This window comes from Littorina saxatilis, unplaced genomic scaffold (assembly GCF_037325665.1).
Source record: "Littorina saxatilis isolate snail1 unplaced genomic scaffold, US_GU_Lsax_2.0 scaffold_404, whole genome shotgun sequence".
Lineage (NCBI taxonomy): Eukaryota > Metazoa > Mollusca > Gastropoda > Littorinimorpha > Littorinidae > Littorina > Littorina saxatilis.
This window is the reverse complement of record NW_027127397.1, coordinates 45001-62750: the sequence shown is the minus strand read 5'-3', so window position 1 is coordinate 62750 and position 17750 is coordinate 45001. Positions and strand designations below refer to the sequence as shown.

At 42.1% G+C, this 17750-nt stretch overlaps 1 protein-coding gene across 1 annotated transcript in view; it reads left to right on the top strand.

Annotated features, from left to right (window-relative positions):
• Positions 1-4625: 4625 nt before the first annotated feature.
• Positions 4626-17750, top strand: part of LOC138955856 (uncharacterized) — a gene marked incomplete at its 3' end in the record, with an annotated part of 55437 nt that continues 42312 nt past the window's right edge. The window contains exons 1-4 of the mRNA XM_070327374.1: positions 4626-5176; positions 11103-11283; positions 12548-12654; positions 13340-13468. Coding sequence (XP_070183475.1) covers positions 5110-5176; positions 11103-11283; positions 12548-12654; positions 13340-13468 — 484 coding nt within the window. The remainder of the gene's footprint in view (positions 5177-11102; positions 11284-12547; positions 12655-13339; positions 13469-17750) is intronic.

The following is a 17750-nucleotide window of genomic DNA, read 5'->3' as shown; positions in this document are numbered from 1 at the left end:
CATCGAGGGGGAATCGAAACGAGGGTATGGTGTATGTGCGTGTGTCTGTGTGTGTGTCTGTGTGTCTGTGTGTCTGTGTGTGTGTGTAGAGCGATTCAGACTAAACTACTGGACCGATCTTTATGAAATTTGACATGAGAGTTCCTGGGTATGAAATCCCCGAACGTTTTTTTCATTTTTTTGATAAATGTCTTTGATGACGTCATATCCGGCTTTTCGTGAAAGTTGAGGCGGCACTGTCACGCCCTCATTTTTCAACCAAATTGGTTCAAATTTTGGTCAAGTAATCTTCGACGAAGCCCGGGGTTCGGTATTGCATTTCAGCTTGGTGGCTTAAAAATTAATTTATGACTTTGGTCATTAAAAATCGGAAAATTGTAAAAAAAAATAAAAATTTATAAAACGATCCAAATTTACGTTTATCTTATTCTCCATCATTTGCTGATTCCAAAAACATATAAATATGTTATATTCGGATTAAAAACAAGCTCTGAAAATTAAATATATAAAAATTATTATCAAATTTTTTTTTTCGAAATCAATTTAAAAACACTTTCATCTTATTCCTTGTCGGTTCCTGATTCCAAAAACATATAGATATGATATGTTTGGATTAAAAACACGCTCAGAAAGTTAAAACAAAGAGAGGTACAGAAAAGCGTGCTATCCTTCTTAGCGCAACTACTACCCCGCTCTTCTTGTCAATTTCACTGCCTTTGCCATGAGCGGTGGACTGACGATGCTACGAGTATACGGTCTTGCTGAAAAAGGGCAGCTACTTGACTAAATATTGTATTTTCGCCTTACGCGACTTGTTTGTTTGTTATATTTAGTCAAGTTTTGACTAAATATTTTAACATCGAGGGGGAATCGAAACGAGGGTCGTGGTGTATGTGCGTGCGTGTGTGTGTGTGTGTGTGTGTGTGTCTGTGTGTCTGTGTGTGTGTGTGTGTGTGTGTAGAGCGATTTAGACTAAACTACTGGACCGATCTTTATGAAATTTGACATGAGAGTTCCTGGGTATGAAATCCCCGAACGTTTTTTTCATTTTTTTGATAAATGTCTTTGATGACGTCATATCCGGCTTTTCGTGAAAGTTGAGGCGGCACTGTCACGCCCTCATTTTTCAACCAAATTGGTTGAAATTTTGGTCAAGTAATTTTCGACGAAGCCCGGACTTCGGTATTGCATTTCAGCTTGGTGGCTTAAAAATTAATTAATGACTTTGGTCATTAAAAATCTGAAAATTGTAAAAGAAAATAAAAATTTATAAAACGATCCAAATTTACGTTTATCTTAAGGCCATGACAGACGGACTACACAAAACAGTGTTTTCTCTCAAAACAAACACAAAACAGCGTGTTTCCCGTGTGACATCCCTCAAAACGCGTTTCGGAAAGCACTGTTTCGTGTTTCCCCGTCGTGTTTTTGGTTTTAGAGCCTGCTCTAAAATCTGAAAACACGTTTTGGTAGTCAGCCAATGAACAGCGGACGATCAATTCACGTGACTCGGTTTCCGGCATCAACAAGAGAGAGAAAACAAGTCGCGTAAGGCGAAAATACAATATTTAGTCAAGTAGCTGTCGAACTCACAGAATGAAACTGAACGCAATGCCATTTTACTCGTAGCATCGTCAGGCCACCGCTCATGGCAAAGGCAGTGAAATTGACAAGAAGAGCGGGGTAGTAGTTGCGCTGAGAAGGATAGCACGCTTTTCTGTACCTCTCTTTGTTTTAACTTTCTGAGCGTGTTTTTAATCCAAACATATCATATCTATATGTTTTTGGAATCAGGAACCGACAAGGAATAAGATGAAAGTGTTTTTAAATTGATTTGGACAATTTAATTTTGATAATAATTTTTATATATTTAATTTTCAGAGCTTGTTTTTAATCCGAATATAACATATTTATATGTTTTTGGAATCAGCAAATGATGGAAAATAAGATAAACGTAAATTTGGATCGTTTTATAAATATTTATTTTTTTTTTACAATTTTCCGATTTTTAATGACCAAAGTCATTAATTAATTTTTAAGCCACCACGCTGAAATGCAATACCGAACCCCGGGCTTCGTCGAAGATTACTTGACCAAAATTTGAACCAATTTGGTTGAAAAATGAGGGCGTGACAGTGCCGCCTCAACTTTCACGAAAAGCCGGATATGACGTCATCAAAGACATTTATCAAAAAAATGAAAAAAACGTTCGGGGATTTCATACCCAGGAACTCTCATGTCAAATTTCATAAAGATCGGTCCAGTAGTTTAGTCTGAATCGCTCTACACACACACACACACACACACACACGCACGCACACACGCACGCACATACACCACGACCCTCGTTTCGATTCCCCCTCGATGTTAAAATATTTTGTCAAAACTTGACTAAATATAAAAAATGGCCGACCCAGAGGCGGTACCGATTCAAGGTAGTACTGGAGTCCTGAATCCTTACTAGAGCTATATGGAGCCTGTAACGTTTGACAAGAGTCACTAATATCAGTGGACGCTTTCAGCCGTGTTGTTTACAAACCCGAAACCCGAACAAGCGCAGTACGCTGTACTGGACGGGTCAACCTGACACTGACCGTTTCAGTGGGCGCTGCATGCATGCATGTGTACAAACTGACCGCACAGAGCGCGGTAGCTGGAACGGGTCAAGCTGACACTGACCGATATTTCTGTGAAAACAGGAAGCGTGCTAGTCTGTGTGTTTCGCGTGTGACATCCCCGCTTTGAAAACATGTGTTTTTCCAACATTTTGAGTTGGAGTTTTTGTCGAAAACATTGTTTTGTGTTGCCCGTCTGTCATGGCCTTTATTCTCCATCATTTGCTGATTCCAAAAACATATAAATATGTTATATTCGGATTAAAAACAAGCTCTGAAAATTAAATATATAAAAATTATTATCAAAAATAAATTGTCGAAATCAATTTAAAAACACTTTCATCTTATTCCTTGTCGGTTCCTGATTCCAAAAACATATAGATATGATATGTTTGGATTAAAAACACGCTCAGAAAGTTAAAACAAAGTGAGGTACAGAAAAGCGTGCTATCCTTCTTAGCGCAACTACTACCCCGCTCTTCTTGTCAATTTCACTGCCTTTGCCATGAGCGGTGGACTGACGATGCTACGAGTATACGGTCTTGCTGAAAAATGGCATTGCGTTCAGTTTCATTCTGTGAGTTCGACAGCTACTTGACTAAATATTGTATTTTCGCCTTACGCGACTTGTTGTAGTTGTTGTGGCACATAAAAGACCTCGGTCATTCTGCCATAAGTGCAGGTGGCTGATTACACCAAAACACGCACACACCTGGGTAATGCGACGCTGTTGCTGTTAGCTTTCCGCTGGGAGGAAGAGACCCGAATTTCCCTGCGATTGGACAAAACGTAATAACAAGTCGCGTAAGGCGAAAATACAATATTTAGTCAAGTAGCTGTCGAACTCACAGAATGAAACTGAACGCAATGCAACGCAGCAAGACCGTATACTTGTAGCATCGTCAGTCCACCGCTCATGGCAAAGGCAGTGAAATTGACAAGAAGAGCGGGGTAGTCGTTGCGCTAAGAAGGATAGCACGCTTTTCTGTACCTCTCTTTGTTTTAACTTTCTGAGCGTGTTTTTAATCCAAACATATCATATCTATATGTTTTTGGAATCAGGAACCGACAAGGAATAAGATGAAAGTGTTTTTAAATTGATTTGGACAATTTAATTTTGATAATAATTTTTATATATTTAATTTTCCGAGCTTGTTTTTAATCCGAATATAACATATTTATATGTTTTTGGAATCAGCAAATTATGGAGAATACGATAAACGTAAATTTGGATCATTTTATAAATTTTTATTTTTTTTTTACAATTTTCAGATTTTTAATGACCAAAGTCATTAATTAATTTTTAAGCCACCAAGCTGAAATGCAATACCGAAGTCCGGGCTTCGTCGAAGATTACTTGACCAAAATTTCAACCAATTTGGTGGAAAAATGAGGGCGTGACAGTGCCGCCTCAACTTTCACGAAAAGCCGGATATGACGTCATCAAAGACATTTATCAAAAAAATGAAAAAAACGTATGGGGATATCAATCCCAGGAACTCTCATGTCAAATTTCATAAAGATCGGTCCAGTAGTTTGGTCTGAATCGCTCTACACGCACGCACGCACACACACACACACACATACACACACACATACACACACACATACACCACGACCCTCGTTTCGATTCCCCCTCGATGTTAAAATATTTAGTCAAAACTTGACTAAATATAAAAATGAAATATGAAAACAAAATGAGAAAAAAAAACCAGACCGAGTAAAATCTGAACAACCATTCACAGAAGGGATATTTGGGACGAGTTCTTTGCATGACTGTATCAACACCGCCTTATAGTTTGCTATGGAAGTTGACCCTGAGGCGTAATGAATGACCTCGACGCCAAGGTTAAAGAAAGTATTACTACTTGCGTGGTCTGAGCCAATCAGAGTTGTATATCACTGAGCGCTCATGCAGCCACACCTGCACCGTCTATTAATCTAATTTCGTGTCTTCCGGGTCTCGTCAGTGCTTGTCTGAATTTGGCATTGAACAAGAGCTTAATTGTTGTGTATGCCACCTTTTTTGCCGGGCGTCCTTTTCCTCCATATGCTCTAGATTTGAACAAATGAATTCCCATTCAGAGAAGGAAAGCTTTCTTGTTGAGGAAAAAGGAGCATTGCTGAGCTTTGAACAGTGTCGTCATAGCTACCTGTCTTTTGACAAAACATTGCAGAGAGCTATGGTGAAAAAGTGCGCGTATGTCTTTCTGATCCTGTAAAATATTCTTTGGAGAGATTCATTTCGCTCGGTTTTCATTACGTTTTTAAGTGAAGCATTTTTTCTCTATCAAATGCCAGATTACGGCATGCGAACCAAGGCAATCTATTGTTAAAACTATGGTATGAACAAGAAGTTGAATTGCGGACTTGAATATCATGCGGAGTTTCACTTACAGTGAAAGAACAATTCATATTTTTTCGAGTTGCACTCTGCGGAGGTGTGTGTGTTACAATCCTGCAAATAAATAGCCGTGGAAGAACTGCCAGCAACATGCTTCACTGGATATGTCGCGGTTCTCTGTGTTCATATGTTGCAGTAGTATGCCTTCATTTTCTGGGTAAGATTGTTTCAATGTGTTTTGTTGTTATTGTTGCTGTTATGTTTGCTGTTATTTCAGTGTGTATTTTGCTTGTGTTACACGATTTTGGTTGGCTAAAATACTCTCGCTGCATTAGAAAAAATCAAAAATGATAATTATGTCGCACTGCATGCTGTGACTTTGACTTGCTAACTACATAAGGGAATCAGTATGATTTACCATTCTGATAATCCTCGCTCCACGGCTATCGCCAGTTTTTGCCTGACTGGAGTAGAAGTAAATATTATTGGGTTCTGTTGTTTGCGAGTTTGATTGTTTTCGATTTTCACTAAGACAACGATTATTTTAAAGGCACAGTGCAGCTCACAGCCTTCGTTTTGCGTTTTTGTTGCAGCTGAGTGCATTTACAGTTCAAAAATCCTCCTATGGTAGTAAAACAAACCCAAAACTACCCAGCGACGACATCTGTGAAGCTCGACAGTTTCTTGTTCACGCGAGTGTATAAATTAACCTAGTTATTACGTGGTGTTTGGTCGGAGTTCGATTCAACTGAGTGATTCCGGCCTCCATTTTGTTTTACACAAACTCATGATGATGTCTGACATAGTTTGCTAGTTATCGAACTCACAACTCACGTGTTCGATGGTATGGGTTTATTAGCAAGCGGCCATGATAGAGAGAGAGAGCAAGGGAAGCAATCCCATTAGCAAGACATTGGTTATTTCCCTTAGACCATACTGACATCTCCCCCTTTCTTCTAAGAAATGAAAATTTCTGAAACATTAAAACAATTCTAATAACCAAACAAAACATTAATTGCTTCTTATTTTCAAAAGGAATAAACTACAGAGTTTTTCCTTGCATTTACACAGACAACTTCTACCTCAAGTTGAAAATTCTAAGAGAAAAATCAAGTTAAGAGAGTATACCGCTTTATGAAAATCATAAGCAACTTAGGTTTTCTAGAACACTTTCACTCACTACTAAAATAATGAAATAATAAAATCTTACGTATTACGTAAACTATTCTTCACATTATTCTCAGTTTGCTTTCGAATGAAGAAGTAAAAAGAAACATTGTAAACCTAGGAATACTATCCTGTGTTTAGAGTCACATTTGGTTTCAACCGAACATAGGCACATGAAATTGAAATTTAAAATTCCAAAAACTGAACTATAATGTTTTTGAGTCAAAGGTTTCTCTCAACCAAACTAAAATCAACTAGAACGCTGCTGTAAATAGCACATGACTGTTCTTCACTGCCTAGAAGATCAGAAATTTAACAATTATGTTCAGTGTTCTTCAATGTATCTTGCTGGCTGCTTTAAGATGCGACCATAGCGCGAAACGTTCTGCACTGGGGGTTGGGGGGTAGGGTTTTCAGTTCCTGTGAGAGTCTCCTGTTCTTGGGTCTCAGTCTCTTCTGGCAGGTCTGTCTCGGGGTCTGGGGGAATGGTATATATAGTCTGAGGCACTTTCTGCATATTCTTCCTGTTGCGACTGAGGACCTTCCGCTGGCATCGGCTGGAGACAGAACTTGGCCAAAGTCTTTCCATTTGCCTTGCTCGTTGTCTGTCTTCATGAGTACTGTGTCGTTTGGCTGGAGCTGGGGAAGGGGACGTACACCGTGCCGTTCATCGTAGTACTTTTTGTAGTCCTGCTTGGTGTGACTATCAGCCAAACGAATGTCTTTGTCGTTGTGTTGTACTGGCTGCAGTCGGCTGGGCAGGACCGGAACCTTCGTCTTCAGCTGGCGTCCAATCAACATGACAGATGGACTGAGTCCTGTTGCTGAGTGTGGTGTAGATCTGTACATCATCAGAGCTACATCCGGCTCTGTCTGGGCGAGAATCTTCTTCGCAGTTTTCACGCCTGACTCTGCCTGGCCATTAGCTTGGGGGAAATGGGGACTTGATGTATGGTGATCGAAGCCGTATTCTCTGGCGAATACAGCAAAGTCTCTTGAGGAAAAGGGGCTACCATTGTCACTCACAAGTATGCCGTGGGTGGAAAATATCTGCTTGAAACGTGGGATCACTGCTGAGCTTGACAGAGAGGTCACTTGTTTGATCTCGATCCAGCGTGAATAATAGTCTGTGACAACCAAATAATCTTTGTTTCTGAATGATGCAAAATCTGCACCAATCTGTGACCAGGGTCGTGATGGTAGCTCTGTCGGACGCAGTGGCTCGTGTCGCTGTGCTGGTCGATTCTCACGACAAGTGGAGCAGTTTTCCACTAATTGCGTCAGTTCAGCTCTCAGGCCTGGCCAAAATACTGTTAGTTTGGCAAACTCCAGGCATTTTTCTATACCCTGATGACTCTCATGAAGTTTGTTTTTCACTTCTTGTCGTTGACTGACAGGGATCACTACTCTGTCTCTGAATACGACAAGACCGTTCACAACTGATAGGTCATTTTTCACCTCGTGGTATGGTTTGAGTGATGAGGGAATCTGATTTGGCCATCCCTCATGACAGTACTTGACCACTGCTTGGAGATCATCGTCTGCTTCAGTTGCGGCTTTGAGTGACTGAAGTCTGTGGTCTCTTATTCGCCATGACGACAGAACAAAGTCAATGTAGTCGTCCACGTCGTCTGCCCGGTCGACATCACTCTCTGTCTATGCTAGAGGACTGCGGCTGAGACAGTCAGCAATGACTAGCTGCTTACCTGGAACATGCCGGACCTCTGCGTTAAATCGTGCCATTCTCAGGAGTAGGCGCAGACATCTTGGTGGTGCTTGGTCCAAATCTTTGGTAGACATGAGCGGTACGAGAGGTTTGTGATCAGTCAAACGTTGAAATGACTCCAGACCTACAAGATATTTGTAGAACTTCTCACACGCCCAAACGCTCGCCAAGCATTCGTTCTCAATTTGACTGTAGCGCTGTTCTGGACGCAAATGCAATTGGCTCAAGGTCACCGTTGTCATTTTGCTGTAAGAGCACAGCACCGAGGCCAAAACTGCTTGCGTCAGCACTTACTACAGTCTGTCGATCCACACTGTAGAACAGGAGCGAGGGTAGATTAACGATGATCAGCTTCACCTTCTCGAAGGCTTCCCTCTGTGCGCTGTCCCATCTCCACTGAACGTCCTTCCGAAGTAGGTCTGTCATCGGCTTCATTGTCGTCGACAGGTCTTTGGTGAATCGGCCAAGGTAGTTGATCATGCCGATTACGCGTTTCAGTTCAGTCACGTTCTTTGGTGGCTCTAACTTTGTTATAGCGTCCACTTTTCCTGGGTCGGGTCGTATGCCGTCACTGCTGATTCTGTGTCCAAAGAACGCTACCTCTGACTTACTGAAGTGACACTTGTCACGATTCAGCTTCAAGCCTGACGCCTCGATTCGCTTCAGCGCCTGCGACAGTCTCTCGTCGTGCTCTTTCTGTGTTTCCCCGTGAATGAGAATGTCGTCCATGATGACCTCACACCCTCTGAGTCCATTCATCGTCTCCGACATCTTGCGCTGGAACTCTTCTGGTCCAACGTTGATGCCCATAGGTAACCGGAGAAAACAGTACCGACCGAAGCTGGTGATGAATGTCTTTGTCAAGCGGCACCTGCCAGAATCCACTTGAAACATCTAAAGTGGTGAACACTTTGGAGTTCTTCAGTTGTGGCGCAATATCCTCCAGATTTGGCAGCATAAGGTGTGGCCGCTTGATGTTTTTGTTTAGCTTCTTGTAGTCCACACATATTCTTATTTTGCCTCCTTTCTTCCGGACTGGGACGATCGGCGCACAGTAGTCAGTCGCTTCTGTCACCTTCTTGATGACCCCATCCCTCTCCATCTTGTCAAGCTGCTCCTTGACTTGTTTCTGGATAGGGAAAGGTACTCGACGCGCTGTTGACACACTGTATGGCTTTGAACCCTCCTTCAAAATCAGCTTTACAGGCTGAGTCTTCAAAAGTCCTGTGGATCCAAAGACCCTCGAGTCAATGTCCTCTAGTCTCTTTACGAGTCCCATCTTCTCACTTACTGCTCTGCCAAGCAGATTTGTACCTGCAGTATTCGGTACAACCACTACTCTGAAGCGGTACGTGACTTTCTTTCTTGTTGTCTCAGCGATGAATTCACCAACTGTGTCGACTCTTCCTCCAGGTGATCTCAGGCAGCTCTTGGAGGGCTTCAGGTTTGGCGGATTCACAAATTCTTTGTAGTCACACTCTCTGAGGACAGTCACATCAGCGCCGGTATTGACTTTGAAGTTGACTTTCTTCTCGTAGAAGTCTAGGTTTACTGTCCATGCTTCACGTTGTTCTTTGACGTCTACTGTAGCTGCGTCAAGCCAGTACTCATCATCAGAATCACTGACTAAGTCCACTTTCGCAGCTCGTTTTTTACAGACTCGGGCAAAGTGATTTCTGCCTGAACAACATCTACAACGCTGACCTACTGCTGGACACTTTCTGTCTTGGTGTTCGAACCCGCACTTGGTACAGCTTTCTTTATTTTGAACAACTGATGGGCTGTCATGTCTCTTTGGCCTGTGACCTCCACGACCACGCGCTCTCCCACGAGAAGCACCTGCGCTCTGATCTCGCCTCTTTTCTGTGACTGTTCTTTCATTTGTTCTTTCAGCTGTTCTTGCTGTCGTGCCATAGTGATGACTCTCTCTAGGGTTAGATCATTCTGCAGCTGCAGTTTTTCCTTCAGTCTCTGGTCTCTTAACCCTATCACCAGGCGATCCCTGACTTGATCTTCTGTGTCTGCATAGTGGCAGTGGACCACGAGTGACTGCAAGGCCCTCACAAATTCCTCCACTGTCTCACCACTATTCTGAACTCGGCTGTTAAACAGGCTACGATCGTGAATCAAGTTGCGTTTTGGCAGGAAATATTCTGAGAACTTTTTCACTAGCAAGTCATAATCAGTGTCTTCTTCGTCTTCCTCCCACCTGAATGTTTTCAGTATCTGAACAGCTTGTTGCGTTCCCATGGAGTAAAGAAGAGAATCTCTCTGCACATCGCCATCTTCTTTGTGAAGTTTAGTTGCTCTTCTGAATCTTGAATAGTCTTCAATCCACCCCTCCCAGTCTTTAGCCCGATAGGAAAATCTCTGAGGGGGGTCATACCTTGCCATTTTCTTTGGTTGGTCAGTCCTGCTTGCTGTTAGAACCCTACTTTTGACACCATATCGAACTCACAACTCACGTGTTCGATGGTATGGGTTTATTAGCAAGCGGCTATGATAGAGAGATAGAGCAAGGGAAGCAATCCCATTAGCAAGACATTGGTTATTTCCCTTAGACCATACTGACACTAGTGACGAGTCTTTTTGTGCATGATGTGGTGATCTACCTGATCTAAATTTAGATCCCAAAATAGGTCAAGACCAGCCGGTTCCGAGTACGAAATTAATTCGTAAAAAAATCGCAGTTCTTGACTCTTTGGGTGCAAGTCAATGAAACTTGGTAGTTCTTCTAACGGCTAGCTGCCTGAGGTATGACTAAAAGCCCCAGGGGCTCCGTGCACCTGGATTTGACAAGTTCAGTACCTTTAATTCTTGAAAAACATTAATACAAGAACATTTCAGAAAAGAGATTTGATAACAAATAATGTAATTGTACTTTGTATTTGAGTGTGTGTGTGTGTGTGTGTGTGTGTGTGTGTGTGTGTGTGTGTGTGTGTGCGTGTGTGTGTGTGTGTGTGTGTGTGTGTGAGTGTGTGTGTGTGTCTGTGTGTGTGTGTGTTTGCGCGCACGCGCGCGCGCGTGTGTGTGTGTGTGGGGGGGGGGGTTTGAGTGGGTGCGTGTGTGAGTGTGTATGTGTGTGTATGTTTGTGTGTGTGGGTGGGTGTTTCTTTGTGTGTGTGTGTGTCTGTGTGTGTGTGTGTGTGTGTGTGTGTGTCTGTGTGTGTGTGTGTGTGTGTGTGTGTGTGTGTCTATCTGGTGATCAGGTGCTTGTCACCACTGATGCAGACAATTTCTTTGTTTCTAGGTCTCACCCACCATGTTGGTTCTCTATGTACGCCACCTATATCCGGTTCTTGGTACAGACCATACGACTCAGCGACAATCACGTTCACCGGCCCACAGTTAAGGGGTCACGTGACTCCCATCGGTTCACAGAGTCCCGACGATTATGCATGTTGGCGATCCACTGGCAGCAAATACGTTTTGTAAGTTACTCATAAGTGTGCAAAAAAAATGTCTGACCTTTTGGACACAAGAACAGCAAATGGTTTGCAAAAGAATTCGATTAAGAACAGTTTATTCATATAGTATGTTTTGAAGCATTCATTAAGTTTCGATGTGATCTGAAGTTCCTTTGTGTGGACAGAGTTTCTCCAGGGACCAAACTGGTTGATTACACACCACAACGAGTTGCTTCTTCAGGCGAATTAATCCCGATACACTCTCTACTTGCGTGCCCTCATGATTTGTTTTGATGCAGCAATTTGTGTTATTGCACATGCTAAAATGTTACAGAAAAGTTCTGTTAAAAGTATGCCGATTAACAGGTGTTGGGACGGGCGCAGTGGCCTAAGCTAGTGGATAAGACATCGGCCTCCTGATCGGAAGGTCGTGAGTTCAAATCCCGGCCACGGCCGCCTGGTGGGTTACGGGTGGAGATTTATCCGATCTCAACTTATGTGCAGACCTGCTAGAGCCTTATCCCCCTTCGTGTGTACACGCAAGCACAAGACCAAGTACGCACGGCAAATATCCTGTAATCCATGTCAGAATTCGGTGGGTTATAGAAACACGAAAATACCCAGCATGCTTCCCTCGGAATCGGCGTATGGCTGCCTGAATGGCGGGGTAAAAACGGTCATACATGTAAACATTCACTCGTGCAAAAACATGAGTGAACGTGGGAGTTTCAGTCACTGAACAAATAAGAAGAAGAATAGGTGTTGGGTATATTGACTTACAATATAATTTAGTTGTTGTGGATGATAGCGTTGATTGTTCAGAGTGTTAACACATACTCCAATGAGTAGCAAGCTTAAACGAAAAAATGTGTTGGTATGCGGGCTCTACATATTTATGTAGATGTTTTGAAGTATTTTCCCAATATCTCGTGTCACTGACGCTGCCAAACATAGCCCTGTGACCTTCAACTGTTACAAGCCTTGGTGCCCCGGGTCGATGTGCACGAGGGTGCCACCATAACGGGTGAGAACAAACCGCGGGGGTATGATTCGTTCAAATCAAAACACATCTCAATTTCAACCAATCCGACACCGCGGCTGGTTCCCACCCGGTAGGTAACTTTCTCGTGCACGGCCTCGGCCGAGGGAATCAAATCTGTGGCATCGTAAAATATTGATGGCATTGTTGCTTGCAGCCGACAAGAAAGCGAAGTGGATTAGCACAGGGCACAGAATGTGCGGCTATAAACAACACATCGTAAAGTCTTGATGGTCTCTTTGCTTGCAGCCAGCTAGAAAGCACAGTGGATGGGCCGCTAGGAAAGACTAGAGGCTACTTTTGCTGGCAGCTGGTCCCTCTCACGTCCAACACAGCTCTGTTGTATCAGCTGACAAGTAAAGATCACGTCAAGTCGTTTAAAACTGGAATTAACACAGTGTGCATCTATCGTAGAATCAAACACATAATGTGTTCGAACAAGGCACAGAGTCACTCTGTACATTGATGAGATTGAGTTTCCTTGCTTTATATCTAATTCCCCTTCTCTGTCTTGCTGTGTCATTGTGTGCCTCTATGTTGCTCCGTGTGTCCGTGTGTCTGTCTGTCTGTCTGTCTGTCTGTCTGTCTGTCTGTCTGTCTCTCTGTCTCTCTGTCTGTCTGTCTGTCTGTCTGTCTGTATATATCTTCTCTCTCTCTCTTTCTCTCTCTCTCTTGCTCACTCTCTCTCACTCTCTCTCTCTCTCTCTCTCTCTCTCTCTCTCTCTCTCTCTGTCATTGTTTTGTCTGTCTGTCTGTCTGTCTTTTTGTCTCTATCTCTCTTTTGAAAACTTCCTGACTCTCTGAATTTCTTTAAGTTTGAAGTGTGAAAATACTTGTTGCTGTTGTAATATTTAGTCCTCTCCCTGTAGCACACACAAAGAACGCAATGTTAGGATGTCTTCACTCTATATACTGGAGTTTTCTGACAGTACACTAACACGTATTCACGTTAAGGGAGACCGAATTGTTAAAAATACCTGCGCAGTAGGAGATGTCTGACTCCATGTCGTTGTGATTTTTGGAATGGTGATGACATTTCAGGCATACACAGAGGGCCGTATTTCACAAATGAGCGAGTGGTTGAAGGTAATGTAGGCGACAAAGACCCCAGCATCAGTGAGGTGTGTTCCTTGGATTCCACTGTGGAATATCCATCAATCCTGTACAAGGGTAAGCGATGGGAGAAAAATCATACTGTTATTTTCATGGGTTCACAACGTGCATTTCGCTTTCAAGAGATTCCTACATTTGACATGTGGTACATTTGTTTATGATCAATCCTAATATTCTGCAAATTCTGTGATAACAAATATTGAACAAAGTCTTTTGACATCGACAGTGTTTGTCTGTTATCTATCATTATACAACTCCTGTAATGCAACCGAGGAGTGGATTAAATCTAGTTGATTATTTTTAGACAAGTGAGAAATTAGAACGAACTACTTTACACCCAAAATTCACACGTGGATCATTCGAAGTTTGAATAAAGAGGGCTAAAAAATAATCAATACTAGAATGTATTTTTAGAACATGACATCATTTGAAACCCAGACGATTGGACTCTGTTGCGGAAGAATACAACGTTGACTCAAAACTGTAACAATGGCTGACGTGTATAAAGTACACGCATACCTTGCCAGGTTTGTTTCTGTGACTAGTCGACAGACGATGCCATTTGCTTTGTGTGTGTTTTTGTTGTTGCTTACTGTACATGACATACATTACGTGTAAAATCCAGTTCTTTAACAGGCAACAAACCTTGCAAATTTCCAGAAGCTGCAATCTGAAGCGACCTATCTCTGATTCTAGCAGACGATCTCTCCAATGCTTAACACAAAATCAGCAAACTCTCCTGTCACATAGAACGTCCATTGTATAGTGCAATGTTGAAATGAAGTTACCGGTCTGAAACATTTAGTCGTTTCTTCTGAGACAATCCTTGGTCTCTTATCATCTACAGATTTACCGCAGTCTTCACCACGCGAATTCACAACAGAAGTCAGACTTTCGAACATACAATCTACGTAGGCAAGCATGCAGGGCCGGACCCAGGGGGGGGGGGGGGGGTTCCAGGGGTTCCGGAACCCCACCCCTGGAAAAAGCATGTACCTTGCTTTGAGTGTTGTTTGTTTTTTTTAAATACATTTTGTGTGTGTCTCTAACAAATTTTATTCAATGTGAAATCCGATGAGAAAAAGGTATCCCCCCCCCCCCCCCACCAAAACAATGCTGCTCTTAACCCTCAAAACAAGGCCCAGAATGCACCAGATTGCACAGATTTTAACCGTTTTTCAAAAATTTTCCGGGGGAGCTTGCCCCCGGATCCCCCTAGTTCGCGCGCCTGCTTTGCAGGCGTGCGCTTGTGGCTTCGCCACTTCGCTGATTTGCCCCCCCACCCCCAAAAAAAAAGGAGGAACCCCCCCCTTACAACTCATTTGGTCCGGCCCTGGCATGATACGTCATGACGTCATATGATTCCTAGCATATTGACGTAATGCTTAACATCCGGTTATCCCGAGTTTTCTCCGTAATACATGTCCGTGGGTTTTTCAATGTTCGGTTATTTCCGTGGCTTCATGCGGAAAGGGAACCGTCGTCTGCAATCAGTCAACGACATGGACCATTCTGGTCCTTGTTGCTGACAAAAACATGATTTTAACACGGAATGTAATGTCAGAATAGCTATATAAACGCTGTTGTGTTTTCATCGTAGCAAGAGGGTCCGATATTTTGACGAGACAAGTATAATGCCGACGAGTCGGAGACTAAGAATAAAGTAAAAGAATAGGGACTATTTGAATGACGCGCATTTGACACTCTGAGTGATTAGGCTGAAATGAAATTGCCTATAAAATGTCGTCTGTATGACTGCATAATCGACCCGTGTTGTTCGTTGTATAAATAGCTTAAACAATGACGACAACTCGTTGATTACTGGAAAATAAACCACTCGTGGGTATTTGCAGCCGCTTGGTAATTCACTCGTGTGCTCCGCACACTCGTGAATTACCAAGCGGCTGCAAATACCCACTCGTGGTTTATTTTCCAGTAATCAACTCGTGGTCATTGTTTAAGCTCTATTTATTGCATGGGGTAAGACAGTTTCATTTCTCAGTTGTTTTAAGTCAAGTAAATCTGTTCGTACGGCACGTTGAAGTTATACCACGCTCTTGCAAAGAATCATCTGTGTGAAGTATAAAAATGGCGAGCTTTCATCTCTGTTTAAAGGCAAATCATCAACACGTCTCAAGGTGCATAGCCACTAGTGCCAGTGAGGGCGTGAAATCTCAATGTCGTTATTTTTGTTTACATGTTGCTACGTCTGCCAGTGTCCAGTTCCGGTGCAACTGACGTGGACGTGACCACAGCACCATCGGCCAGGCAGAACTGTCCCGCAGATGTGTTGGCCACATACAGCTATGAGAAAGACCAGCCATGCCCGGACGGAGTCAGCCAACTCAACTTCTGCCTTGATGGCCAGACAGCACGTGTCGACGCCAACTGCAGCGACGAAATCCTTTTCTCAAGTAAGAAAGGTCTATGGAAAATAGAGCTAACAGGACCAATTAATTCTCCAGACTTTCGCGCAAACAAGGCTGTTTCCATACATGTTAGCTATCAGGAAGAGGTATATAGATGTGCTGGCCAACAGGATTTTGTTTTTAAAGGTAACAGCGAACACACCTATTCTCAGTAACGAGATGCAACTGCTGTCGCCTTGGGTTCTTTGTAAACAAAACGAATAACGTTCACTCATTTTAAGTTGGCATTATGTAAACAGGTATGATGTGGCTTTTGACTGTAAAAAGCTGAGACCTCCAAATGACACAAGCGCCACAATCTTGTTGAGAATGCCTCAAAACAATACATACCTTACTGTCACCTGGTTAGGGCGATGTAAGTCATGCAACAATCTCATTCGTTTACCATCAACCATACGGCTGACTTTGTAATGAACAAAACTTTGGAGAACTTTATGAAACATCAGAATGCTTGCTAAATCATACTACACTTGTCTCTTTTCTTGAGTTAGAAGAAAAGATAAGCTATCTGATATCTAAACAACGAAGTGACTGTGGTAAGATGAACAAAGTTAAACAAATTATAAAAAAGGAAATACTGAACTCACCGATACAAGAACGAGACAAGACGGTACGAATTTTCGCTTATGGAAGCTTCATCAGGAAAAACAAGAATACAAAAGACAACAAAACGCAGACGCAACACGGAACGAACAAGGTTTGAAAGAAAATGGAGGGGAAACACGCAAAAATGGGAAGGAACTCTAGGAACGGAAATGAATGAAAGGGGAGAGAACTGGTTGGATGATGTCATGGGCACAGGCAGACTAGACTAAAAGTGATACACATTAAGCTATCTGATATCAACAGGGCGTCCTGTGCATCTTAATTTCAGAGGCATTTTGTTTCTAAACATTCAAACTAACAGGACCATGTCTGTGGAAATGTAAGCTAGCACGTTCAAGCCAATTGGACTGTGCACTAGGGAGTGCATGAAGAAAACGATTTCTAGGTTATTCTTTTGTTTATCTGTCCGTCCTGAGCACTCAAATTAATACCAGAGGTTGCAAAAAACGTCAAAATGCAGTTACAACACGTTAAACCTGGCTACCTCGAGCTATTTCGAGCGATCTCAAAAATGTATTCATTTTCGTTAAAATCATGACATCGGAAAATGTATTAAAAAACAGTATACAACAAAGCTAATCAAGTGGATATATATATTTATATATAAAATAGATGCAGTAAAACCACTAACATGATGACAATGTTTAAATACCGAAATAAAAATGGGTTCTTGCATACCATCGCTGTAATTCACAAACCTCGTATCTCAATTGTTGCTGTTTTGAGAAAAATGAAAAAAACTTTTGTTGAAAATCCACCGCTTCAAATATAACTTCAATTCATTGGTTAATTTTTCTTTAAAACAGTGTAATACCATTCTTAATGTGATATTCCATTCAATTGAACAAATATTGAGATATAGGAGCATTTTATCCAAAGGAGTCATCCAGAAGTAGTATATATATGAGTGGTTTTTTTGTGCAAGCTAAAAATACAACAGCAGGAATCCTGTATCTTTCATATTATGACATAGTTTCCGTCAAAATGTGACATGAAAACCTCGTAAGTTTAACTTGAGTGGGGTTTTTTGCCGCTTACTTCAAAGAAATGGAGATACCAGTTTTCTCCTCAAGAAGTTTTCTTCATTTTAGAAAGCAGTTGGAGCTACGAGCTTTTATCACCACATGGGCAACATAGTAGGGGAACTTACTATTGTTTTAGTTCCAAAACCTCAAAAATTGAGATACGAGGTTTGTGAATTAATGATATGCATTATCGAAAGATCATAACTAGCAGCATACATAATTGTTAATAAATACACTATGGTGAATTATCTCCTTGGACGTTTATGCCCAGCACAAAGC